The sequence below is a fragment of the Microtus ochrogaster genome, unplaced genomic scaffold, assembly GCF_000317375.1.
Source record: "Microtus ochrogaster isolate Prairie Vole_2 unplaced genomic scaffold, MicOch1.0 UNK5, whole genome shotgun sequence".
NCBI classification, from domain to species: Eukaryota; Metazoa; Chordata; class Mammalia; order Rodentia; family Cricetidae; genus Microtus; species Microtus ochrogaster.
In genome coordinates this window covers 9420667-9448197 of record NW_004949103.1, presented here as the reverse complement: position 1 = coordinate 9448197, position 27531 = coordinate 9420667, and the positions used below count along the sequence as shown (strand labels likewise).

Sequence of the window (27531 nt, the reverse complement as noted above, 5' to 3'; positions counted from 1 at the left end):
CTCCCTTCCTCCCTACTTTCTTTCTTTTTTGGTTTTGTGAAACAGGGTTTCTCTGTGTAGCCCTGGATGTTCTGAAACTCACTCTGTAGACCAAGCTAGTCTCAAACTCAGGGTTCTGCCTCTACCTGGGGTATTCACATCCACTAAAAATCTTTTTTTACTATCTTTTTTTTTGCAACTGCCTGCTTTGTAACTCTTGAGACTTTGATATTTTCTTAAATTTTAATACTGAAGAGGGATCTACACTTTTTGCAAGGGGATATGAAGAGATGTGTGCATTGAATCCCACTTGGCCTCTGAAGCCATGGGCACCTCCATCTCTGCCTTGGTGAGCGGAGGTATTTTCTTTCCTTTGGGATTTCCTCTGTTCATTTCCACAGAGGGAGCTCAGAAGCTTGTTTATTCATAGATCTCGGGGAGATTCTATCTGTGGCTTCTTCTCATTACCAGGAAGTGTGCCTTTCTCAGCATCTGAGCCTTTAATCCGTCCAGCTCTGAGAACCTTCAGCAAAGAACAAGCTGAGACATGTTGGGGTGGGGGCGTTCAGAAGAAGCCCTTAGGAACCATCACCAGGGTCACAGGGCATGGTGTGGCTATGGTGGAGCTTGATCCCAGGAGACACCTGGAGACCCAAGCAGTCGGTAGTTTGCCAGAGGAAGACTTCAGAGGCATTTTGTTGTAGCTCTGGATAGAAGTGATTGGAGCAGGATGGGCGGTAGAAAAGGAGGTGGAATCTGAAGGGATTATAGATACATACATATAGGGTATATAAGAATTCACATTCCTCATAGATAGAAGTTTGCATCTTTATTCAAACTGCTCAAGAAATCCTACCTCTTGTCTGGGTTTTAAAGTGCACTTGTTCTAAACTTTGATAGTAAATCCTATTCTGTGTTTTGTGCTGGCACCTCTCAGCAGGATCTGATTTAGAATATAGGCAGTTCTTGATTTTCCCCAGGTCCCCCTCCCTGTGTGAATTTTAGAGCAACTTTATGCTTACCCTGAAAGCGTCTATTTAGCACAAAAATAAAAGCCTGCCTTCTAGATCAAGGCCCTTCAACTCCTTTTACCTGCGAACTTTTTTGTTGTTGTTGTTTTTTGTTTTTCAGGACAGGGTTTCTGTATGTAGCCTTGACTATCCTGGAACTTGCTCTGTAACCAGGCTGGCCTAGAACTCACAGAGATCCACCAGCCTTTGTCTCCCAAATGCTGGGACTAAAGGTGTGCACCATCACTGCCCAGCACCCAAGAACTTCTTAATGCAAATCTGGAAATATAGGCATACAAATTAAATAAACATTTGCTGATAATAGATGATAAATAATTTTATTTTAAAACGATTTTAGCATTATATAATTTTTACCACTTACTTAAAGGAAACTTACATGCCAATAAGGTGAACGTGCTTGTTTGTTTAACACAGTACAACTCAAAGATACACTAATTTGAAACATGCTGAGAAATGATGGCAGGAAAATATTAAAGTTCCTTGTTTCCTGTAATCAAACCATTATGTCTCTATGCGAGCAATACTGCTTGTATGTTGGTAAAAACACTGCACTCTGTAAGGTGCAGCAGTCTGGAATCTGCACTAAGGCATTTCTGGCTGTGTTCACTTGTGTGCATGGCACGAGGGCATGCACATTGCAAAGCATATGTGCTGTGTGTTCAGAACTAAGGCTACGGTGAAGTCTCACATAACACCTATGTCTAGATTGCTTGCTGATTTATTTATCCTCATGAGCTGATGAAGTCAGAAGTCTTTTTTTTTTTTTTTTTTTTTCGAGACAGGTAGCACTGGCTGTCCTGAAACTAGATCTGTAGACCAGGCTGGCCTCGAACTCACAGACATCTGCTTGCCTCTGCCTCCTGAGTGCTGGGATCAAAGGCATGCACCACTACCATCTGGCTTGGGTTCTTTATTTCTTACATTTACCTGCTGAGTAGAGATGCCTTCTGGCAGAATGGAAAGAACCCGTGTTGCTCTCCATCAATGCTGTGTCCCTTTCCCTTCCCAAATGTGGTGGCGGCCATCATTAGGATTCCTGTTTCTCACCATCTCTTCAAAAGTGGACAGGAAGCCTCTTTTGGCCCTGCCTCTCACTTCCTTGGTGCCTAGTCATTGGAGACTGTGACTTGGAATGGAGGTCTCATAGGATGACTTGTGGAGATATCTTGTTTATGCTCTAACAAATAAACCTTGCTTGGTGATCAGAGCGCAGAGCTAAGCCACTAGTTAGCCACAGAGGCCAGGTAGTGGTGACTCCCCCTCTCTGGAGACAGAGGCAGCCTAATCTCTGTGAGTCCAAGGCCATCCTGGGCTACACGAGATTGAATCTGTCTAAAAGAGAAACAGCTCTCACAAAGATGAGCCCAGCACTTGGGGTCACATACCTTTAATTCCAGCTCTAGGGAGGTGGAGACAGGAGTGATATGGCTGGGCGGAGAGGGGACTATAAGGCAGGAGGAGACAGGAGCACAGGGCAGTCTGAGGATTCACGGAGATGGCTGCAGTCTGAGATGCAGCCTGGGGGTTCATAGGGGCAGGACCGCCCCTTTGATCCGCGCATTGGTAGAGGTAAGCAAGCACTCTAGTTGCTGGCCACCCTGCTTCTCTGATCCTTCAGATAGCTGACTTGAGTTTTTATTATTAAGATTAATTAGAATTCGTGCAACAGTGACCTGGTGGGCTTATCAGAAAAGTAGATTTCAATTTCTGTTTGTCTATGATCTTGAGGCCATGCCTTTCGGGTTTGGGTTAGGCGCAGTGATGGATGCCTGGAATTTGATCTGTTAACAAACAAGCAGAGTGTAAGTTATGTAAGCTGCATCTTCAGAGCAAAGAGGGTGGTAGAAACTTAGACAAGGTAAGGACCGTTTACAGTTGGGGGACTCTGTGGCACCAGCGGGAGCTTGGGAGGGTGGGTGAGCCTGGAGCATCAGAGCCTTCTGGTCCTACTGTGTCTGCATGGCGCAGGTTCCTAAAGTTTCTTCTGCATGAGTTCCCTCATCAAGAAGGTGGGATTATGCCTTAGGAACATGTAGGATAGAACCTGGAACACAGCAAGAGCTCCGTGAGCGTCCGCTTCCAAGAACAAACAGCTTCCTGAGCCCTGCCTGGTGTTCCCAGCCCTGGAAAGTCCATTCCTCAGCTTCCTGATAGTCCCTACCTGCAGCTCTGGAGCAGCTCTGTGTTTGGCTTCCACGCACTCCGATTAGGCCTAACTGCTTAAGTCACACCACATCCTCTGTGGTGGGCTCCTGGCGCAGGCAAGGCGTCTCTAAGTAACCAATGTTCTTTCTCTCCCTGCCAGGCATGGTCCTTTGAGTGAATGACCTCCTTGGAGACCATTCCTCTGCTCCTCTTGCTACCATCCAGGAGGCAGAAGATTCCACAGGTCCAGGAAAGGTCCATTACCCACAACCTTCCAGAAACTACCTCATGCTTGGGGAATTAGGATGACCATGGCTCTTGTATTCGGTGTCCTGCTGCTACTGGGGCTGTGTGGAAATATTGCTTCAGGAGGTCAGCCTGTGTCCACAAGCACTCCTGGGGCTTTGGATTATGAATTGCCTACCTCAGAGTATGAGACCCCAGACACATTCAATGCCGGGACCGTTGGCCCTCTCTACCGAATGGTACACATCTTCCTCCAGGTGGTCCAGCCGAATGATTTCCCCCAAGGTAAGTGTCGACCATGGGGAAGATGAATTTGTCTCTCTTGGTTTCTGAATGACCACACCACCCACCTAGAAAATATTCAGCACTGTACAGTATGAAGTTCAAAAGCATTGGCCATACAGGGGCAGAAAATATTTATATAGAATTTTAAAAGATGTGTATCTGGTTAAGCTAGGTGAGAAACAAAATCAAATCTTTCTGCTTGGTTGTTTTTTTCATTTTATCTTGCTTTATTTTGCCTTGAGCATTGAATTGTTCCAAAGCACACACATACCCAAAGTGAAAATTAAGGTAAAAATGCAAGTTTTTTGTTGTGGAATGAGAGATTGAGAATTACCTGGCAGCTGTTGCTTGCATCACTTAAAGATTTAACTCTTCCCTGCCCACCTCCAACTGCAGTCTTCGGGCAAGGGCAGACCCGTTTAGACCTGATTTCTGACTGAGGGTTTCAGTACTAGGAGTTTAGTGTGGAGGTGTGGGGGTGTTGGTCACTTCAGAGGGCACAGCTTTGTGGTCACGGATGTTCTCTATACACAGAACTGTTGTCTTTGAACTTCTTGTAATTATTTCACCTGGAAGTCCCCTGGTGTGTGTGTGTGTGTGTGTGTGTGTGTGTGTGTGTGTGTGTGTGTGTGATCCCAGGGACAGCACCATTAAGAGGACAGTGTTCTGCCTTGTCGGTGAATTTAGTTTAGGTTTCACCTCACCTCTGCTAAGCTTGACAGAAATTCGAGCACAGTCATTGGTTGTAAAACTTATGGCAGTCCAAAAGATGAAAGTAGAAGACAATACAATGAGGAGAGTGTAGATGGTCTTGGCTAGTGTTTTAAAAGGCGTGCGTGTGTGTGTGTGCGTGTGTGTGTGTGTGTGTGAGAGAGAGAGAGACAGAGACAGAGAGAGAGAGAGAGAGAGGAGAGAGAGGAGCCTTATCACCTGCTCACATTATGGGGCTGTGTTCATTATGCTGTTTTTATTTTTAATAATTCATTTGTTTTTATTTTATGTGCATAGATGTGTGTGAGGGTGTCAGATTCTCCGGAACTGGAGTTACAGATAGTAGTGAGGTATCATGTAGGTGCTGCGAATTGAACCTGGGTTCTCGGGAGGAGCAGCCAGTGCACTTAACCACTGAGCCATCTCTCCAGCCCAGACTGGTTAAGTTTTAAATGCCAGCTTGCCAGTCTGGAGAATGAGGAATCGCCTAGATCAGGTTGGCATGCTGGTATGGGCATGTCTGTGGGATTGTGTCTTGCCTGCCTAACTGAGGTAGGATGGAAGACCCACACCTAATGTGGACAGTATTGTTTCATGAGCCGGGCCCTTGTACACAAATGAAGAAAGCTAGCCAAGGAAGCAGGAGCAGTGAGCAGGCAGGTGGCTTGGGCGCATTTGTTATCTTTCCTCTTGACTGTGGATGTGATGTGATTGGCTGCTTGTGATCCTGTCTCAACTTCCCTGAAATGGTAGAGTTATGAACCAAATGAACCCTTTCTTCCCCATGTTGCTTTTTGTCAGGATTATTTTTTTAATCATAAATTGAATGAGAACAGGGCTGTTTATAGTTTCATTAAATGCATGTTCATTGGCATTTTTATTGTGTTTGGGTTAGACTCAGTTGACACAGTCTGAAGTACTCTTGTCAAAGTTCTGTTTAAATTCCAATTCTAAGAAGTAAGTCAGCCTGGGCCTTTCATGGTGCTGAAGATGACTTTGAACTAACACTGTCTACTGTTTCTGTTACTGCTTGAAAGAATAGAATTGGAAATCTGTATGCTGAAATGAGAAAACAGGTTAGCTGTTAGCATTGATTGCATAGTATCTGTTTGGAATAGCTATCTTGATTTTTTTTTATAGACTTACTATGAATGTTACTGCAGAAACAGGTAACTCCTACTATTCCTAGTCAGTTTTTAGTTTTGTTTTTCGAGACAGAGTTTCTCTATGCAGCCCTGGCTGTTCTGGAACTCGCTCTGTAGACCAGGCTGGCCTTGAAGTCGCATATTGGCTGCTCTGCCTCCCGAGTGCTGGAATTAAAGGTGTGCACCACTACAGCCTGGCTCCTGGTTATTTTAAAATTTTTATTTGTGTGTGTATTTCTAGTGATTGCGTATGTATATTTGCATATGGGTGAAGGTGCATGGGTGTGTGGAAGCTAGAGGCTGATGTGAATATCCCTTATTGCTTTTCACCAGCTGGATACATGCTGCCGCACCTGTTTTACACGGCTGCTAGCAGTCCAGTCTCAGCTCCTCGTGCTTGTGTGGCAGATATTTTCCAACTGAGCCATCTTCTCCCCAGCCTCTAATCATCTTTCTTAAAAAAGTGTGTAGAAAGCTTATAATTCAGTTGTTTTGTATGAATTTACAATGAATTCAGAAGAGTTGAAACTGGCCATGTCTCACTCAAAGGCATATTGTATAATTAGCTTATTCTATAACTCTTTCCACACATTCTTCCCCATTACTCCCTCTGGAGTAATTTCGTAGGGAGGCTCTTCATACTTTGTAAGGCAATGCACATTCAAAGCCTTCACTTCAGTGACCAGGCTAGCTGAGGGTGTATTTGCAGGTTTTAGATTCCATCAGCAGCATTGTTAGGTTAGAAAAGAGCTGTCTGGCGAGGAGAGATCTGAACATTCTGAGGATGTTAGCCTACTGGTAGCTTGGGCTCGTCGTAGTGAAGAGAGACATGCCTGCGTTACAGCAGCAGACCAAAGCAGGACAATTTTCCCTTTGAAGAGGAAAATTATTAGAGTGTTTCATATTTCAACCTAATGTTGAATCTGACAGTTGACACCTTAGGGTTTCAATTTCCTTCTCTCATCTCAGTTTCTTCTACATTGTTCCACCCAATTACCAGATTTCATAATAGTCTCCAAGTGTCGCTAAGTGCTTTATATTGTCAAGGACATGAATGAAATAGACATGGCTTTCATCTGGGGCCCATACATGCCATAGGTGCCATGGGGCATACCCTTAGAATATTAACTCAAGCAGAAAATTTTGAGACAAGTCTAATATGTTGATAGATGGTATGCTGGCTAGTTTTATGTCAACTAGACACAACTAGAGTTATCTCTCTGAAAGGAGGGTAGTTTAATTGAGAAAATTATAGCCTCCATAAGATCTAGTTTCAAGGCATGTTCTTAATTAGTGATTGATGGTGGAGGGCTCAGCCCATTGTGAGTGGCACCACCCCTGGGCCGTTGGTTCTGGGTTCTAGAAGAAAGCCATGAGGAGCAAGCCTTAAGTAGCACCTCTCCATATTCTCTGCATCAGTTCCTGTATCCAGGTTCCTTCTCTGTTGGAATTCCTGTCCTGACTTCCCTCAGTGATGTACTATATGATGCAGAAGTGCAAGCCAAATAAACCCTTTTCTCCACAACTTGCTTTGGTCACACTGTTTCATTGTAACAATAGAAACACTAAGACAGATGCTGTTATCCATAGGTCTGTGCTTCTGCCTGAGTTTAGTGTAGACAGAGGAAGAAACGATACTGAAGTCTGGGTTCTCTCTGCTTGCCATGCATCTCGTGTCCAACAAAATTAGTTGACTGTTATCATTTGAAATTCATGAAAGAAGCCCGTGTTGCGTCCTGAAGAGGGTAGAGATGGAACAGCTTTGTTCTGTTGGGACTTGAGACACAGTTTTATTTCTTGGACAAAAGAGAATAGATATGAATAGATCAAGAATGTGGGTAACTGAGCCATAGCACAGTGCATTCTACAACCTGGTATGGTTATCTCATGAACATTTTCCTGGCTTGGAGTCACCCAGACAGAGATTCTGTGCTAGCCTGAGGCTCACTAAGAAGAAAGCTGTTCATCACCTTGGGTGTCCCTGTGCTGAAGGATGAGAATTTTGTTTTCTTGCTGGGTGGTTGTATATCCTTTCCTTAATGCATGCTTGGAGATAGAAACAGACAATCAGGCCTGCTGTGGTGGCTCACACAGGTAGGATTTGTTGAAGGAGGCAGAGGCAGGAGGATCACGAGTTTGAGGCCAGTCTGGGCTACCCATTTTAAAAAAGAAAAGAAAAAACAGACAGTCAGACAGGCATCCTTCCTCTCCTCCTCTTTTCACCAGGTACAAATCTCACCATGAGGACTCTGCCTATATGCTTATATATATACTATATACCTAATAACTAAACCTAGTTATCCCTCAAAGGCCATACCTTCAAAGGCCAACATATTAGATCTTGGCTTATGAATTTGGGAGGCACAGAGACAGCCCCTACCAGTGGATGTCTTAGTCTTCAATCTGTTGCTATGAAGAGACGTCAAAACCAAGCAACTTTTATAAAGGAAAGCATTAAAATGGGACTTGCTCTCAGTTTCAGAGGTTTGGTCCCTTATGATCACGGCAGGGAGTATGGTGGCACAAAGGCAGACGTGGTGCTTGAGAAGTAGATTGGAGTTCTACGTCCAGATCCCCAGGCAACAGGAAGAGAGAGCCAGTGGGCCTGGCTTGGTTTTTTGAAACCTCAAGGCCACTCCCAAAGAGGCGCTTCCTTTAACAAGGTTGCTCCTACCCCTGCTAAGCAACACATACCTCCTAGTCTTTCTCAACCAGTACCACTCTTTGATGACTAAGCACTCAAATGTATGAGCTTGGAGGGACCATTCTTATTTAAACCACCACAGTGAGCAAGAGAGCATGCTCATGGAATAATCTGGCCATGGTCAATAAGAGTCAAAGCTGGAAAGAAGGAAGAACGGACAGCATTCATTGAGAAGCATTTATTGATCATCCCAACTTCCTGAGGTGCGCCTGTTGGATGTTGTGAGCCAGAGTCTAAGTGAAATTGGGGTTGGGGAAGAGTCTCATCAGTGCTTGGAGGGCAGATCACATGGAGGTAGATGCCCCTCCAGTGGTCTAGAGGGTTAACTATGAACATATAACGAAGTGGAAAGTCGGGGGGAAAGGCACGCGATGAATGCAGTATCCATTTCATGTCCAAAGGACTGTGTTTATGTCTTAGCTTTTACAGTGTCCTGCAGGGATGATCCAAGTCAAGTTGTCAACTCTCAGGTCTTTGTTTCTTGTAGATGGAGTCTGAACCACTTTATGGCTCTTATTCGTGAGTCTTAAATGAGATGTTGTATGTAAAGCCTATGTTTAATACCGTGCCTGATGGGTACCATAAAGAGACGATAATTGGGGTTTCTATTAACTTTATTACCTGAGAGGGAAAGTTGGCCAAATATAATGTGTAAGTTGATATAAGGAGGGGACGTGGGAACAAGATGACTCCCTAGGCATAATTTTTGTTTTTTTATTTAACTTCCTTATTAACTCTTATGGAGTTTCACATCATGTACCCCAATTTTGCTTACCTCCCAGTCCCCCTAATATCTTTCCCTCATTTCTGACATTTCCCCACAAAAGGAAACAAATTTTAAAAAACAAAAACATCCCTCCCCCAGAAAAAAGCAAAGCAAAACAAAAATCTCAACAACAGAAAAATCTTTTTGCTTCTCCAACACCTCTTTTGTTCGCCCTGGTGGCATTGGAGTCTTCGGGGTGCCATATAGCATACCCTTTTGCTCCATCAGTTTTGTGGGCAAATGTTCATTGTAATGAGTCACTGGTCTGGTTCAAGGGCTCTGGTTTCTGGGACACCATCCTCACTGAATCCTTACCAGAACTCCTCTGGAATATTCTGTGCCGACCTGAGTCTTGGAGATCTTGCGGGTATCCAACTCCTAGGCATCATTTAAATGCCCTTGCTTCTGCTCCCTCGGGAATATTCTACATAGAATTTCCCTGGTGAAAGCAGTTTTATGACTTCCCAGGGTGTCCGGACCATGTCTGGTTGGCAGGCCTCCCAGTGGCAGAATGGGCGCCAGGATTCAGAACTTAGTCCCTTCTGAGTGGTCGTCTCTCCTCACAAGGATGTCTGCCTCTAACAGGCTCTTGGATTTTCTCTGCTTCTTTTTTCTTTACTCTGTCCTCAGCAATCAACTGCAATGCTTGCTTTGCTACCTTTGAACTCACAGAAATCCTCCACAACTTATGGAGGTAGGTAATGGCCATAGGTGGAGTATCCGTGATAATCATATTTCTTTTTACAGGCTGGGAAACTCAGAGTACATGCTCAAGTTGTTAGAAAGAGGCAGACTGGGAGACCTTTGTTTCTGAGGCTCATTGTTTGCTCAGTTGTCCTTGGCTTCCTATGGGTAAATTGCTTTTCCTTTTATTTTAATATGGTGCTCTTAAAATAACCATGGGCTAGGTATTGCAACAAAACTGCAAACAATGTAAAGAATAACACCCAGACTTTTTCTTTGAAAAAGGAGTTAACACAACCATAAGAGAATATGAGAAGTTACAGCCTTTGCATGTAGATTGTGGGCACTGCCGATGGCCCACTGCACTTGTTAAATAGTGCCTCTTTCAATTCTGTGTGGCAACAATGTGCTTGTTCTAGACTCAGCCATTCTCAGGAAGAATGTCTGCTTTTAGTTTTATGAAATATTGTAAAATAATTGGTCACCCTGCTTTAGCATATTCTTAATTTGATCTTAGGACTGATGGCCTATTTCAAAAAGTATCTCTGGACTAAAATGATTTGACCCTGGGATCTGGTGCATTGACTAGGAGTTAGAATTGGCAGTTGATGGGGAGTGAGGATGGGTTCCCATGGAGTTGGGGATCCCTTCAGGACCTTAGAGTCTCGAAGCTCTCCGACTTGTAGTTAAATAAGCTCATTGGCTGAGTGATCAAAAGAGTTGAGCATCAGGGCAGAGGGCTGTGCCGTGGCGCCCAGTGAGGCATGAGTTAGCCTTGTTGAGATTCCCTCTGCCTCCTCTCAGAACTCCCGAAGACCTTAGCATCTCCTGCCTCCTCCCAGCCCTGCCTTTTTGCCCTCACTCTCAATTCCTACCGTTTTTGTTGTATAGAATTTATTTACCCGTGTTACAGGTTTCAGATTAGTTTCGTGGAGAAAGCTGGGGGCAGCTCATCTCCAACTCTAAACCCCTGGGGAAGCCAATCAACCATGGGTCCTCTCAATAACCATTGCCAGAGCAGTGTTGAGAGGGCCCGACTGCTTTGAGTCATTGCCGTCACCACAACATCAGAAGCAGAGAGAGGCGGTTCTGGGAAACTTCCTTGGCCCTGGGGACAGTCTGACAGGTGTGTCTGTACTAACATCTAGGTACTAGATTATAGAGAGGTGGTTCAGGGAAAGTTCCTTGGCCCTGGGGACAGTCCTACAGGTGTGTCTGTACTAACATCTAGGTACTAGATTATAGCACCTGCACTAGATGACACACTAGATTATGGCACCTGTATGTTCTCACCTAATTCATACAAAGCAGTCATTGTCCTTTATAGATCGTGTGACTCACGTTGGCACTGGACCTTGCCAAAAATAAGGTCACCAAGGCAAAAACCGAAGTGTCTTTTTCCTTGTTCCCCAGTCTCTGCTGGGAGGCCTGTACTTCTCCTGCCATCCCAGCAACCTTACAGGATGACAAGCCGCCCACTCTGAACCCTCTTAGTGTCTGAGGAGCTGAGGTTGAGGCTGGAGCACTGCGTAGATTGCCCAGTGACTGCAGCTTTGTTCCTCCCAAGGAGTGAGACTCAAAAGGCTTGAGAGAACGCTTCTATGTCCCTTGTGCTGATGGCCTGAGACCACACTGAACGTCTGTTTTACATTTATTTCTATGTGTGTTCACACTCATGCCTACCTATGCACTCCGTCCTCAGCTCACGTGTGGAGATCAGAGGACAGTTCGCTGGAGTCACTCTTCTGCTTCCACCATGAAGGGCCCAGGGAATTGAACACAGACTGCCAGGTCTGGTGGCCAGCGCCTTTACCCACGGAACCATCTTGCCAGGTTCCATGCTGACCTTTGACCGAAATCCCTGACTCTGTGGATAGAGATGTTTCCTTCACACTGTGCTTGCACGGTCCCTAGTGCCCTGTGTGTGTGTGCATATTGTGTGTGTGCATGTGTTGTGAGTGTATATGTGTGTGTGTGCATCTGTGTGTGTGCATATGTGTGTGTGCATGTGTGTGTGTGGGGTTGGGCGAACAGTGAATGTGTCACAGTATGACCAGTATGACATGCACCTCAATTCTCTGTGTCTGTCTCCCCCTTCATTGCACAACCATGTAGCCAAACTGCAAGATATGTCCTACCAACTATTGCCTTGTTTCCTCGTACACACAGAGTTTCTCTGCCTGAAAGGCAATCTTTTTGTAAGCTACTAGAAAGCAGCAGGAAACGTCTTTCAAAAGGCTCTAGAAGCTGGGCTTCCTGCTCCGTGGGGCCTTGCCCTGACTGGAATGCTTCAGGAGTTTCCCCCAGGAAGCAGGAGATTAGTGTGAGCACAAACCCGGGAGGCACCTCAGCAGCTGCAGGCTGAAGGCAGCCTGGCGGGGAAACAGGCCCTCAGCCCCTGGAGGAGCAGCTATAAAGTGTGGTCTGCTTAGGGCAGTGCTAGGTCAGGATGCCCAGCAGAGTGAACATTCGTGTGCACACAAAAGATCAGAACTCCACAGTGTGTCTGGGGTCTAGATTTACAAAACTCACGCCTCTGAGTGACAGTAAAGAGCCTGTGCCCGGATCAGCCTTCTAACTCTACTAGCTCTGTGACGGTAGACGACAGTTAATAATACAATCTACTCTGGGGTCACTGTATTTAAGTATTAAACAAATAGTATTATAAAGCCCTTAGAATAACACTTGATAGTAACACCGGCATTTATTTGTTTATCAAATACCATAAGAATGTTTATAATCTGTATTGGTTATTGTCAGGTTTTGGAGGTCACAGAGACAAGAGAAGCAGTCACATGACCTGTGCTTATTGACTTTGCAGGGTGGTGATCACAGATGCTCAGTCTGGACACTCACACCAGCCCTGGAATAGTGTATCATAACCAGAAGCCAAAAGTCTAAAATCAAGGCATAGACACAGCTTTGCCTTCTCCTTAGACCCTAGGAGACAATGGCTTCCTCCAGTCTGACGATGCCAAGTGTCTCTTGGCCTGTGTGGGGTCCCTGCCATCTGTCCCTCCTCCTCTTTTTAGGACCCTACTATCCCAGAATGCAGTCCTCTCTGGATCCTTAACTCCTAATTAAATGTGTGTAAAGATTTTCCCACAAATAACATTTGCAGGTTCTAGGTTTGGCACTTGGATATGTCGTTTTGATGGTCCCCATTCAATGCGATATACTTTTTCCTTCTTCCTTGGTTCTCTTAATAACCCCGTGCACCTCAGAGACGCTAAGCCTCAAGTTCTATTCTTAGAAAGTAGACCAGATTGTAACCTGGTTTGTCTGATTCCAAGCACTCACATTCCAGTTCTGCAAAGCCTTCCTTCGGGGCAAGAGCCTGGTGCTGTCTGGCTGGGAGCTTTGGCTGCGTTGCCCACCTTCCAAAGACCCTGAAGCTGATTAGGGCTTCCCTCCCCCCAAATCAGCTCTGCTACAGGCAGACTGGGCCACGGTCACCCCAAGGTTTGAATGGTGTGCTTGTGGCAGTTCTGATTGATAGTGGCGGAGAAACGAGGGGAGGTTCCCCCGAAGGGCTAGAGTTTGAACTGAGCTGAGAACGTGTGGTTGAAGCACAGAAACAGGGAGAGGCTGAGTGATGCTAGCTGACAGATGGACTTAGGAAAGGACCCGGAGAGCTGGGAGGGCAAGGTTTGTAGGTAGATGGATATCAGACAGGCTGTGGAGTGTCCACATAAGGTTCCACAGACAGTAGGAAGTTACAGATCACTAAGAAAACCTACACTCTTGACCATAGATATAGCTATGTGCAGGAAGCCACAGAGAAGTGTGTGGTTCCCCTCAGCCTTCTAAGAATCCCTGTTACGTCTGGATTAGGGTTAGCTCGTTCTTACTCCAGCTACAGTGTTACCTGGGGGCTTAGCAGAAACTGTTAATTATAATAATTTCCTACTTTTTAAAAACAGTAAAAAAATAACAATATGTGTACAGATCAACACAGATAAGCTATCAAATTGACATTACAGCAGAGAAGGGACCCGTCTAACACAAGTCCACTCCTAATACTTGCTTTCTGGTCACTGTCTACCAAGAGTAACTAGCCACTCTGCCAACCTGTGGTGGCAAGGACTGGTTATTTCTGGTAGAGTCACCCCAAATGCCGTTGGTTTCAGCTTCTCATTTATGAAGCTATTTGTTATGTATAGTTGTAATGTGTGCATATCAAATTTTGTTAATCCACTCAACTTGGTGTTTGAGAGTTTCTGGTTGAGTCATACTGTTCTGTACTGCCGTGCAAGCACTTCTGAGGACTTGCGTTCAGCTCCTCAGAACTCAGATAAAAATCAAGCACACGTTTGTAACCCAAGAGCGGGGGTGTGGGAGAAACAGGCAGGTTCTTTCATCTTACCTGCCAAAGCAGAGCTTCAAACTCACTGGGAGACTCCATCTCAACAAATGAAGGGCAAAACAATCCATGAAAGAGACCAGATATCAACCCCTGGCTTCCACATGTACCACACTCTAACACACTAAGACATGCGCCTCAATACACATGGAGAAGAAAAAAGAAAACAAACATTTGAGATGCACACAAGAGCAGGGACAGATTATGACGAGACCCGGCCCCTTTTCAGCAACACTCTCCTCGGGATACCCTTTCCCTAGCCTGTACCCCTCTCTTTATTTTGAGGCAAATTCCATGATTCCCAGCTGGTTAAATGCAGTAAGGCAGAATCCGTGAATAAGGTGGTTTGATTGTATTTATAAAGGTCAGATCAAGGTTCACATGTGAGATAAAACCATCTGTAGATGTTGACATACATTCAAAACAAAAGTTAGATAATGTTTGGTCGTGTCTTTTTTATATGCCGCTCCTATGGTGGCCCTGATGGTCGGGGTCTTGTTCATTCAAATTTTGAGAAAGAATGTGATACTCTGGAAATTTTGTGACTTGAAATTTTTGCATATCAAGGGCATTTTTCCATGCTTGTTATTAGAATGTTTCCTAGGTTTAAAAACTCATTTTAATCAAAAAATTTAAACCATCCACTGGACAATCTTTTGATGTACAGCCAAGGCTTAAATTTTGTTTTTATTATGAGTTAATTGAAGTTCCAAAATTAGTGTTTTTGATATAAATCACACTCACATCCTTTATAATTTTAGACTTCTTTGTTTTTATTTCTTTGAAGTATAGCAAAAGCAAAACCACTTGCATCTCAGAGTTCCAGATCTGTAGTTTATTTTTTCCTCATACATCCAAACCTCTGGCATTTATTAAAGTTTTACATTTGATGTGTGTGTGTGTGTGTGTGTGTGTGTGTGTGTGTGTGTATGTGTGTGTGGTGCTGGGAATTGATCCCAGTGACCTCCCATTGAGCCACATCCTCATGTCTTTGACTTATTTTTTAAAACTCTCAATGTCTTTACATTCCTGTCTCTTTACTTCTGGTGATGTTTGGTCACCACACATTAATTACTATATTATTAGTGTATATGAAAAGCAGACTACAGCTGGTTAGCAAACTCGGTGTCATAGGCTGAATTTTATCTACACAATTTGTATATGGAAGTCCTAATCCCCAGTACCTCAGAATTTGCAAATTAGGAACAATGAAGATGTAATTTATGGTTAAGATGATGCCACACTAGAGCAGGCTGGTGTGTGTGTGTGTGTGTGTGTGTGTGTGTGTGTGTGTGTGTGTGTTGTCTTGTGTGTATGTGGATGCTCATATCTGTGAGTGTCTATGTGGAGGCCAAAGATCCATATTGGTACCTTTCTCTAGCCTTCTCTACCTTGTTTTCTGAGATAGGATCTCTTTCTGAACATAGAGCTTGCTGTTTCAGTTAGACTGGCTGGTCAGTGAGCCCTCAAGATCCCTCTGTCTCTGCTGCACTGGTCTGCAGTCACAGATGAGGGCTGTGCCTGGCTCTTATCTGGTTGCTGGGAAATCTAAATCGAGGTCTTCATCCTTGCACTGAACCATCTCCCCAGCACACAGTGTCTGTCCTTTCAGAGGAGAAAATCTGTAGACAGACACAGGGAAAATGCTATATCTGGGTTGCTGTGTGTTCCCTGCTAAACAGGAATAGACCCAGTATTTATAGCTGGCCTTTACCAGCTCCTGGGGTATAACCATCCTGGTAGAAATGAAGATATGAGATAAACTTGTGCTAGCAAACGACTTGGCTATCAATGGACCTAAAGAACCTGGAATCCCTCAAGAGTCTCAGGCTGGGAGAAGGAAAAGACTGAAGCCTAGGGTCTGAGGAACTTGTCTCCTAGGGAAAGATACACACAGGTCATCAGATACCTCTCACTGTAGAGACTGGGGTAGACAGTGATGGGTCGATGGCAGGCAGAACCACACTGTGTCCAGGACTGACTAGTTATGCGTACGTTCTGCCTTCTGTTTAAAACCAAATCTCATGTCAGGGCCCGAGGTGTACTTTGGAGGTCACTTGACCTCTTTGTTCTTCTTTCTTCCCAGTATAGTTACACTGAATAAATTTCCCTTTTCTACCTTTTTGCTATTATTTGTTTGTTTTGATAGATGAGTGGCCAAGCCTAGCTTGTTGGGGCTGCCAAGGCCTCAACTCTGACCCTAACAACCCCAGTAACAGATAACTTTTAAAGGAAAAATTAACACCTTTTGTTCAGCCTCTCTCTCTCTCTCCACACACACACACACACACACACACACGCACGCACGCACGCACGCACGCACGCACGCACGCACGCACGCACATATAGCTTGAGACAGTGTCTCCCTTTGTGGCCCAGGCTTATCTTAAATTCACTCTGTCTTAGTTACATTTTGATTGCTGTAATAAAACACCACAATCAAGGCAACTTATAGAGGAAAGTTTATAATTGACTTAACAGTTTCAGAGGGTTAGAGTCCATGATGGTAGAGCAAATGCAAGACACCAGAAATAGCCCAGAGCCTACGTATTGATTGCAAGCAAAGCAAGAACACTGAGAATGGCACAAATCTTTAGAAATGGAAAAGTCCACCCCCAGTGACACACTTCCTTCAGCATGGCCACGCCTCCTAATCCTTCTCAGTCAGTTCTACCTACTGGGTCCAAGTATTCAAACAGGAGCCTATGGGGACTATTCTCATCCAAATCACAACTACATAGCTGAAGTTGGCCTTGAACCTTTGATTCCTCCTGCTTCTGCTTTCTAATTCCAATCCTGTTCCACCCCAACTAGCCCGATTGAATATAGTTTTAGTTAATGCATTCTAGTTTTAAAAGTTTAATTGCTTTTTAAATAAATTTTGAAGTGTATCTATTTTAATTTGATTCTTAGTTCCTACAAAAATAAATAAAAATCCCTGAGGCCTTGTCCTATAGATATTGAAATGTGATATTCTTAAGTTTTTCTAGTAGTTATTTCAATTTTGATCTTCTCTTTTTTTCTAGTAGGACTGATGCCATTTAAGTAACTTTTACCCATTTCAAAAGTTGTGATGACAATGGTTCCACCGCTGTTAGAGTAGTCGTGGTGAGCTAGCTAGCCCTGAAGCTGTGAGCATGGGAGAGATGCCCCTATCCCCCATCTGTCTTGTGACAGCATGGACGGTGGAATGATGCCCTCCTCAACACACCAACACTTGAGACATGTGGCAGGATTGGCTTGGTGTTCCTAAGAGTGCAAGACCCATCCCTGACCTCAACCAACTGCAGCCCTCGGGAGAGCATACCCTGCACCTCACCAGGGCAGCACAGCAGAGCCAACCCTGTTAATGCGCTGTGGATAAGCCAGCCCCAAAGTAGTAAGCATAGGAGAGTGTCGCCACTTCTCATCTGTCTTGTAGTGGCATAAGTCGGGGAGAGTGGCCGTCTTTTCCCACCCATCAATGCCTGGGGCAGGTGGAAGAGCTGGTCCTGTGGTCATAAGAGTGGGAGAGCCACCCTAGGAGCACAGGCACGAGTAAGCCAGCCACGAAGTTCTAAACATGGAAGAGCTGTCTCTATTTCTCATCTGGTGGAGCAACCCTACAGCTGCTCAGGCCCACACTCAGGGTTATGACTTCACCTGCCACAACATCTACCCCATCAATGACCTATCGGAGCATGTGAAGGAACCTGACCCACAGACCCAAAGCTTCAGGATCTCCACAACACAGGGCAACAATAGGATGCTCAAGAAGAATCCTAGCTCGTGAGGGCCCGGCATTGGTACTGTTGTAGAAACCAGAAGTCTAGAACTCTTTGCAAGGAACACTTCCAAGTAAAGATTATAGGCAAAGGGGTCTAGGGTGTGACTTACTGTGTCACACTGTAGTTTCCATTATGAGATTTATAATTTTTCCCATTTTTATATTTTTCCTTTTTTCTCTTAAATTTTGTTTTAGTTGGGAGGGGGCACAGGGGCAGTGGGCAGATTTGAAGGGATGGGGAAATGAATGGGATCAAGATACGTGATGTAAAAGACACAGTATAAACTAAAAAAAGTTGTGATGAGCTGGGCATGGTGGCACAGACCTTTAATCCCAGCACTCAGGAGGCAAAGGCAGGCAGATCTCTGAGTTTGAGGTCAGCCTGGTCTGTAAAGTGAGTTTTAGAACAGCCAGGGCTGTACAGAGAAACCCTGTCTTGATAGACAGACAGACGGATAAATAGACAAAAAGTTATGATAAAGACTAAATACAGTTGATACGGTCTGTTCATTTCAAAATGGTAACGTCTTCAACAGCACGCCCTCAAATACACACAGACGAATCCTTGGCCGTGACCTGTGTGCGGACTTCAATGCCCCTAGGCATTGTGTCTCCTTGCCATCCTCTGAACTGTGCGTGAAACTTACCCTCTTAGGCTATTGTTGCTGGGTGTGTGTCAGAAGAAAACAAACCAAAGTGGCTTCTTTCCAGGCTTTAGAGTTTCTTAAACAATTGCCCTGAGTAGTACCACGTGTCTTCTGGGAAACCGGAGAGCAGTGTCCGCTTAACCACCAGGGCAGGACTTTCTGCTGGGGCTTTCTTCACGTACTTCTTTTCCTGCTGGTTTGTGTGGATGGGTGCCCTGGGGTGAGCTAGGGTTTGTCAGCATGGGACTTCCAGATATGCTTTGATGACTGATCTAGCTCTTCCGTTCTTTCGTTTCTCTCTTAGTCAACTCTGGGATCCCAAACACAATCATGTGATAGTATGTTCATAGTCAATCTTTCTCCAGTAGGAATCTGTAAGCTCTTGGATCTTGGCTTTACAATGTCTCAGTCGGATGTTGTTAGTGATTGAAAACGGTGGGTATATGAACTGAGTCAAGGGCTCTCTTTGTACAGTCTGGGTGAGGGGATAAGAAAAGGTTTGCGTATGCTTCAATATCCTCTTAGGCATTGGCTGACCCAGAAGCCCAGCCTAATGAGATTTGGACATGAGTGTCTGGAGGGTAATTGAGCGAGACATGTTGAGGATGATGTTCCCGGCTTACTGACATCCTCTTGCATTTCTTTAAAGAGACTGCCCCATCCAGATACAACTTGTGCATGGATGAAACTGAGCAGAAATGAGTATGTGCTTCTGACATTTAAGCCAAATTAAGTTTCCTGACTTTGGAAACGGCAACTTCCCGTGTCCATAATACAGCAACAGGGTGGTCCAGTCTATAATACAGCAATAAACAGGGAGCTCCAGTCTATAATACAGCCACAGGGAGCTCCAGTCTATAATAGAGCAACAGGGTGGCCCAGTCTTACTGGAAGCCAGCTCACTCACATGGAAGTTGGAACTGTCTGAGGAGTATGTGTCATTCTGTCCCCTTCTGTCTGGCAGCACTGTCTTCTCCCAGCCGAGGCTGTAATGCACCTGGATTATGGCCCAGGTTGGCTTTCAGCATGTGTAGCAAAGACCGTGATGTTGTGCTAGGTGGCCTCCCTGCTGTCCCCGAGACTTGCTGAGCATCCCCCTGCCTCAGGTCCTGTGCACCTGTATTTCCCTTTGAACCATTCTTTTGGATTTGCTTATTTCCCATTTCCCTCCAATCTTTGGTCAGATTGCCTCCCTTTGGGCCATCCCCCGACTCTCTTTCCTTCATTCTTCATCTCATATGCCCTAATATTGCAGTGGTACCCCCTTCTCTGGGGTTTTACTATCTGTGGTTTCAGTTTTCCATACTCTAAAGTGTTTCATTGAAAATTTCAGTTATGCACAATTTGCAAACTTCAGGTTGTATGTTTAGAGAAGCGTGATGAACTCTGTGTCTTCCTGATCCATTCTGCCCAGGACGTAAACCATCCCTTCATCTACAGCATCCATGCTGTATAAGCTACCTGACTGTTAGCCATTTCTGTTGTCACCTTTACTGGTGTGGTGTCTGACAATGCTTGTGTAACCCTTATTTTTCTGAATAATGAACCTGAAACACAGGAGTAGGGATGTGGGTGGTTTTATTGCACTAATGTGTTATAGTTCTATTGTATTATTAGCTACTGTTCATCTCTTGCTGTGCCTAACTTAGATTGCATGTATTAGAAACAGTTTATCTAGGGTTTAGTGCTATATGCAGTTTTAGGTATCAGCTGAGGGGTCTTGAAACATATCCCCTGAAATAAAAGGATAATGCTTGTATAGTATTTGTCTGTTCTATTTCTCAGAATCCAAGCATTTTATGGGAAGGGCTCTAATGATTAAATTCACTTAACTTTACAGTCCTGTATCCCCAGAGCCTGGTATGGTACCTAGAACTTATTGAGAGCCCAATAAACATATTATTGGCTGTTCAGGAAACATTTCTGCTCGTTTCTGAGTCTGTCTCCAACTATTCTGTCCTGGATTGCTGGACTGCAGCCACTCTGGCCTTTCAGTTTCCAGAAACTTTGAGTTCCTTCCTGACATTGAGGGCTTTTTCATGAACCCAGCCATCAGTATGAATGCATTCCTCTTAGTGGGTGGGTATTTTCTTGCAGAGCTGGGGTAGGCAGGCAAGTGGGTTTAGAGTGGTAATTTGTTCTGGGAGCGGTCAGGTGCTGGATGCATTAAGAGAAAACAGAGACCCCGAGACATTAAAACCAGCTCTCCAGTGGCTCCAGGGCCTCTCCTTCTTCTGCTTGCGTCCTCCCTCCTCTTCCTCCACCTTCACCTGAGCCCCTCTCCACCATTCGTGTTCACAGAGAAAAGGGGTGAGATCACAGGAAAACTGAACCCCCCTTCATTTTAGTTTTACACTAGGGTTATGAATGCATTGAACTTTTATTTGCATTTCAGATATTTACCCCCAGTAGCGTTATTAGTCCTAAAATGCTATTTTCAAAGGTTTTGAACGACTTCCAGTGCATCGGAAGGTCTGTAAAGCTTTATGTTCCCTGTATAGTGTGGTAGACTACTGAGCTGTACACGGTACGTATTGATTGTAGCACACGTTTCTGTTAACTATGGAGGGGGGCCATTTTCCCCAGGTGTTACTTTCCCCCTTTGAGGAGCTCATTTGTGAAAGGATTTTGTTTACTTCTGCACTTGAGGCCACGGTTTTTTGCTTTTTAATTTTTTTTTTTATTAGCGATTCCTGCTCAGCAGAGCTTTGTATAGAACGCTGTGCCTCACTTGGTCACTGAGAACTGGCACTAATTAGGACACGTGGTGTGAGGGGACTTGTTATTTAGGGAAGATCATAAACATTCGTTGCTTTCTTTTATAGAGAATACCAAGGCTGTGGGAGATGAAGCTTGCTCACTCAGGGCTATGCGATCAATGTCAGCTAATGGGACAAACAGATGGGGTGCGGGGAGAACAAGGGGTGAGAAGGGTTGAGATATGGGGGTGTAGGTGGGGAATGTCGTGCTCTGGAAAACACTCAACACACAGAGGTGGAGCATCTCCTCCGTCATTCTCAACTGACTTCCTGGTGCTTGGCATACAGTTAAAACTCCTGTTACATTGAAATGCTTTTTCTTTTTTTTATTGTTTTATAAATAATACCAATTCAAAATTTCCACTTCCTCCCCTCCTCCCATTTCCCCCCTGTTACCCCACTTACCCTCTCCCCTCCCAGTCCAGTCCTAAGAGAGGGCAGGGTACCCTGCCCTGTGGGAAGTCCAAGGCCCTCCACCCTATATCCAGGCTTAAAAAGGTGTGCATCCAAATAGACTAGGATCCCAAAACACCAGTCCATGCAGTAGAGACAAATCCCAGTGCCATTATCATTGGCTTCTCAGTTAGTCCCAATTGTCAGCCACATTCAGAGGGTCCAGTTTAATCACATGTTTGTTCAGTCCCAGTCCAGCTGGTTTTGGTGGGCTCCCATTAGCTCAGACACACTGTCTCAGTGGGTGGGTGCACCCCTCGTGGACATGACTTCCTTGGTCATGTTCTCCCTCCTTCTGCTCTTCAACTGGACCTTGGGAGTTCAGTTCAGTGCTCCGATGTGGATCTCTGTCTCTGTCTCCATCTGTTGTCGGACAAAGGTTCTATGGTGATATTGAAATGCTTTTTTGACCACAGAAGCTCGATGCTGAATTATTTCTTGCGATGTTATTCATCTCAAGCACAGCAGACCTATCTACTTTATTTCCATTTTATGGAAAGCGCTTTTCCTGTAAGAAACAAATAAGAAAGGGTGCATGTTTACCTGTAGATAACGGTATACATTTGGTCTGCTGTTTTGAAAACTATTGTGTTGTTGGTCAGAGTTTAAATCATACCATATTCCCACATAATATACAAATTCAGATAGGACCTAGAGAAAAAAAACGGGTATCTAAATTCATCAAGTTTTGAAACATTATCTATAGGTCCCCCCATATGCAGATTATCTAGAACTGTCTGCACTCGAGGGTTCAATGATTTTATTATTATTATTATTATTATTATTATTATTATTATTATTATTATATACATGAAACTTTTTTAAAAAAGGCTCTGCCTTTACAAGCCAGCCTGAAAGCCCATGCAGAGCTTTGAGGAAACCAGGTTTTGTCTGATGTTGAATGCCTGGGGTTCAGTGATGACTGCAGTTGTGTTTTAAGTATGTAAGAAGCTTTTGATCATCCATTGCATCCCATCCGCCTTCATGGCTTAATAAGAAAGCTGAGGGAAAGGATACAGAAACAAAATGAAGAAAAACCTCAAATTTAAGTGCCATGCTTATATTTCTAGATTTTTGTTGTTGCTGTTGTTCTCAGGGGAAACTCTATACTCCCACGTAGACAGATGCTAGTTTCTTGGATCTCATTCACGTCTTGTCTAGGGCTTGCAAGTTTTACGGAGCACTTGGCACAGATGCAGAGTCCTGGTTTGGGGCTATGGGATTTACGTGGGAGAGAGAACATTTTCTTCCTTAAGGAAAGAGCAGTTTCCTTGATGGCAGAAACAAGAAGTAATGATGCTAAGTCTATGTTAGACAGCAGGTTGTTAAATGGCACAGGTGGGTAATGAGGTATAAGCATCTGATGTTAGAGGAGTTTGCTACCCAACTCAGGTTTAGCCTAGAAGAATAGGGAGGATGCAGTTGATGGAGGTATAACATTGGCAACCTGGGGGAGGATGGGGGTGAGTGAGTCTGTTTGAGGGCCCAGATGGGAGATGTGGTCACAGGGTTCAGTTAAAGACGAGCTAAAGGGGGGCTAGAAATCTGAGGGTAAAGAAGTCTCCTCATAGTGGGAATGGTCTGTCCATGTTTCTTTATTCTTGTTCTACCGGTTGCAAACATTCCCTGTCATATCCTTAAAACCAACAATTTCCCAGTCCTAGCAGGTTCCAGGGCCGGAATTCTTTTTCCCCATAGAAAATTAGATAAGGGTTTTCACACACACACACACACACACACACACACACACACACACACACACACAGAGAGAGAGAGAGAGAGAGAGGAGGGGGGGGAGAGATCCATGAGAGTGGCTAGTACATGTCAGTGAACTCCTTAATTGGGAAAGTTAGTTAAGAAAGGAATTAAACCATCAGGGAATTCTGGAGAGAAAAGTTGGTGTGCTACGCTAGATTTTTAGGTGGTTAGTAAAGAGCTAAAAAGTTTATTTTTAGTCAAGTTATGAATAGGGTACAGATTGTTTAAATCAGCTCTCAGCTTCTTTTCTCCCAGCAAACAGAGAGGCTACCAGGTAACCAGGCAATCTGCGTAAACAGTCAAGGAGAAGCTAATGATTAAGCTCTTGATCAGAAAACACATATGGGCCTAGGTCTGGATTAGATTTACTGCTCTAAGCGAAGGGACCCAGGCCTCTAAATGATCAGTCCTGGGCTATGCTGTTATTAGCCGTTCTGATTGTGGGTGCTGTGGGTCTGTCTCTGGGCTGCAGTTAATCATCTCTTCTGCTGTCCTTGAGAGTAAAACACAAGTTGCAAATTTCCTGAATTAGAATCATCAGTAAACTGAGGTGAAAGTGAGTATAAGGAGTTAAGAATCTTTTAAGGAGGGAAAAACCAAAACAGCTGCTAATTCTATGTCCTTGGAGGTCTGTGAATATCTTTAAATGTGATGTTCTGTGCCTAGACCCTAAGCACTGATATTTAACAAGAAGGGAAGTCAGCTACAGCAAAGGACAGCCACTTATTCACAAACAATAACACCAAAAAGCCTTGCCTTTTGGCTTTCGCCTTTATCAGATCCCTCGATTCTGATATGTTGCTTGTGAAATGACAGCTGAGTAATTACTGTATAATGTTGTGGCTTGTAGCAATGCGGCTGCATTTGAGCGAGTTTTTAAGGATTTGTAATTACAGCAATTGTCTGCTGTGTTCTTTTTGTTTGTTTGTTTTGAGGCAGGGCTTCTCTGTGTAGCCCAGGCTTTACTAGAATTCACTCTGTAGACCAGGCTAGCCTCAAACTGAGATTCCACCTGACTTTGCCTGCTGAGTTATGAGATTAAAGATGTGGGTCACCACCACCCAGCAGTCTGCTGTGTTCTTACCAAGTACTAGACATCTTGCTAAGGTCTTAGGCCTTTAATGATGCATATTATCACCTCCATGTGACGGGATTAGGGAAGTTAAATGATGTTCCAAGCTGTACCAAGTATATAACACGGAAAGTCAGCCCTGAGATTTGAATTCAGAGTTACTCAGTTACAGTGGCTGTATGGTTTATTATATGCAGTGGCACAGGTTAAGAGGGGAAGAAAGTTTTGGCAAGGAACACATCAGGACAGTGACTGTAAACCAGGACTGTCTGCATGAACCGAGTCCTAACTTTGCTTTTTGTGATCCTCCCCTACAAAGTCCATACTCACTTTGATTCGAGTTGGCGGGCTGTGGTCACGCTGTAAACAGCTTCATGGCAATGAAGAGAGGCAGTTGATGTATCTGTGAGCACTCTGTGGAGCAGAGAGGAGAGGGCAGGCCAAAGGAGTGGCAGCAAGTGACTTCATTAAACCAGCCAGCTTGGTGAATGTCTGGACTGGATGACAGAGTGTGGGGGAAATAAGTCTTCTGCTAACTTCTCACTGATAAGTTTCATGCTTTCCCAAAGCCAGCAGTAAGAACAATACATTCTCAGACACCACTTCCCCAGGTGAAAATGCCCTGAGTTTGTTTCCCAGTTATCTCATCTAGCTTTATAGCCTTGTTTTAGCCTCCCATTTGTCTTTGCTGAAGAACCAAGGCAAAGGCAAGCATCACCTTGTTTCCCTTCAACCACAACACCACTCTGAAAGAAGTGAGATTTTGTTTGTCCTTATCATTCCAGCCATCAGTAAGAACTCTGAGTTCTGCTATTAATTTTCGCACCCATGCTTGCTCAGTTACCTCTTGACCTCTTCACCTTAAACCAGAAACCAGCAAATAAGGAAGGAAACTGTAAAATAGACTCAGAAAGTTCTGAACCTGATAAATCAGGAGGCTCGCCCCACTGGCTAACCTGGAGCTGAGCGCAGGATTTGGAGGAGTGTGTCTGTCACTTCCCTCCTCTCTGGGACGGACTCCATGACACAGAAGCCTAAGGAAATAGAAGTTTAACTCGGCTCACAGTTCAGCCATATACCATGGCAGGAAGGCAAGGTGGCCAACTCGTTCCTGTCGGTGGCGTCAGGTGGCTGCCTTCTCACATCCTGATAGATCAGGAAGAAAATGCCAGAGCTTAGCATTCTGCTTTTCTCCTTTTCATTCCGCCAGGGATCCCAGCACATGTGATGGTGCCACTAACTTCCATGGTCTTCCCCCACGGGTAATCCTCTCTAGAAAATTCCAAGGGCAGTTTTGTCTTCTATATTTTTCCATAGTCTATCCTGTTCTCCAACAGCCATTGCTTTTTTTAGGGTCTGTAGCTTCCTGTTGCTTTAATAAGTCCTCACTGATGCTGCTTGCATCTTGACTGTCCCCCAGGATAGCACATGATGGAGGGTAATTATGATAATAGTAGACAACCTGCCAGCACGGCCACTGCTGTGGGTGTAAACTGGTGATTTCCCCATTTCCCGCCTTCCTGTGTGTCAAGAGCATCCTGTGCTATAGGAATGCAGAAGCCCTCAAACCTCAGTGTTTCTTGAGAGCTGTGAGACCTCCAAGCAGGGCTCGGGATTCTGGAGTCTGAGAGTGAAGTGAAGGAGGCTGGGCCTTGAGCTCTAGACACCACAGGAGAGAAAAGACGATCAGTGTCTGGGTCCCAGGAGGGCTTCTCAGCAGCTGAGAGACTCAGGGCTTGTGCAACATTTCTCCTCGGTCACACTCGTTTTCACTGCATAGCCAGTGCAAAGGCCTAATAGCCGGATGGTGGCGGCCCTGACCCTCCCTTTTTCTCCCTTCTCTTTCCCCCTCCCCACTTAGTCTCTCCTTCCCTTCCCTTTTCCTCTCCTCTCCCCTACCCTGACCTCTCCCTGCCTCCTTCCTTTCCTTTTCTTTGTCCTTCCTTTCCCTCCCTGCTTCTCTCCTTCCTTCCCTCCTCTCTTCCTGTTTCCATTTTTTTTTTTTCTGGCCTTGTAACACTATGCACACACTCTGCCTCAGAACTGCATCTCCAGTACCCTTCTGGGTTTGGTTTGTTTTTTTCTTTTTCCCATGACATTCAGGAATTTCCTGTAGAATTGAAAATGTGATGGTGTTATGTTTACACCAAGAAGTTGCCACAGGACCACCAGGCACCTACTGATCCATGGTTCCAAGCAAACTTGTGTTCTCAGCACCAGGAGGAATGAACAGTTGGAGGATTTTGTGTAGACGCTGGCTCATGAAGTGGCGTTCATCTCATCTCTAAAGACTGTCCTCGGTCAAAGCCACAGTGGCTTTACTGTTGGCTGCAAGGGAGAAGCTTGTGGGAGCACACCCTGGGGATGATTTACTAGTCCTACGTGATGTCCTCCCTCAGCCTCTTAGGACGTAGTCATCCCGTCTGTGCTCAGTGAGGATCTGACACACAGTCGGGTACACTCTATACTCCATAGAACTTTTCAGAAGTTCAGAGATAATCATCATTAGTTGATGGTCCCCAGTGCCCAATAACAACAGCTTGGCATTTGCAGATGAAGAAACCAAGACCCAGAGTAATTAAGCTCAAGGCCCACCTGCTCAAGGCTGCACTGTCATTAAGAGGAAGGACTAGGATTCTTTGCTTTCAACGGGGACACTCGTTTCCTGCCTTCCCCTCATCTCTTTGCTGTTGGACTCTTTACTGAAGCAGTGCCAAGTGCTTGCAGTCTGTTAATGTTGGGATGCCATGTTATTCATCCTTGTGCCTGATGGTCCCTGTCCCTCAGCTTCCTTCTGTTTAGTTAACACATTGAATGCTTCACTTCTCTTTCCAGATGCAGTGGCTATCATATCTATCTGTCCTAGCAGATGCTTCTCCTGCACCTGCTCTTATTGAGCCGCGTGTGCTTGGCTCTTGCTACGTAACATTCCTGCTGTTTTATTTGCTTATCTATCTCATGAGCACTCTGAAAACCCGCCAAACGTGGATCACATCTCTTCAGCTCTGTGGCCTTAG

At 44.8% G+C, this 27531-nt stretch overlaps 1 protein-coding gene across 3 annotated transcripts in view; it reads left to right on the top strand.

Moving 5' to 3' along the window:
• Positions 1–27531, top strand: part of Prom1 (prominin 1) — a 101135-nt gene that overhangs the window by 3995 nt on the left and 69609 nt on the right. For all 3 annotated transcript variants that reach the window (XM_026788678.1, XM_026788679.1, XM_026788680.1), the window contains exon 2: positions 3316–3686. In XM_026788678.1, the coding sequence (XP_026644479.1) occupies positions 3461–3686 (226 nt within the window). In that variant the 5' untranslated portion in view covers positions 3316–3460. The remainder of the gene's footprint in view (positions 1–3315; positions 3687–27531) is intronic.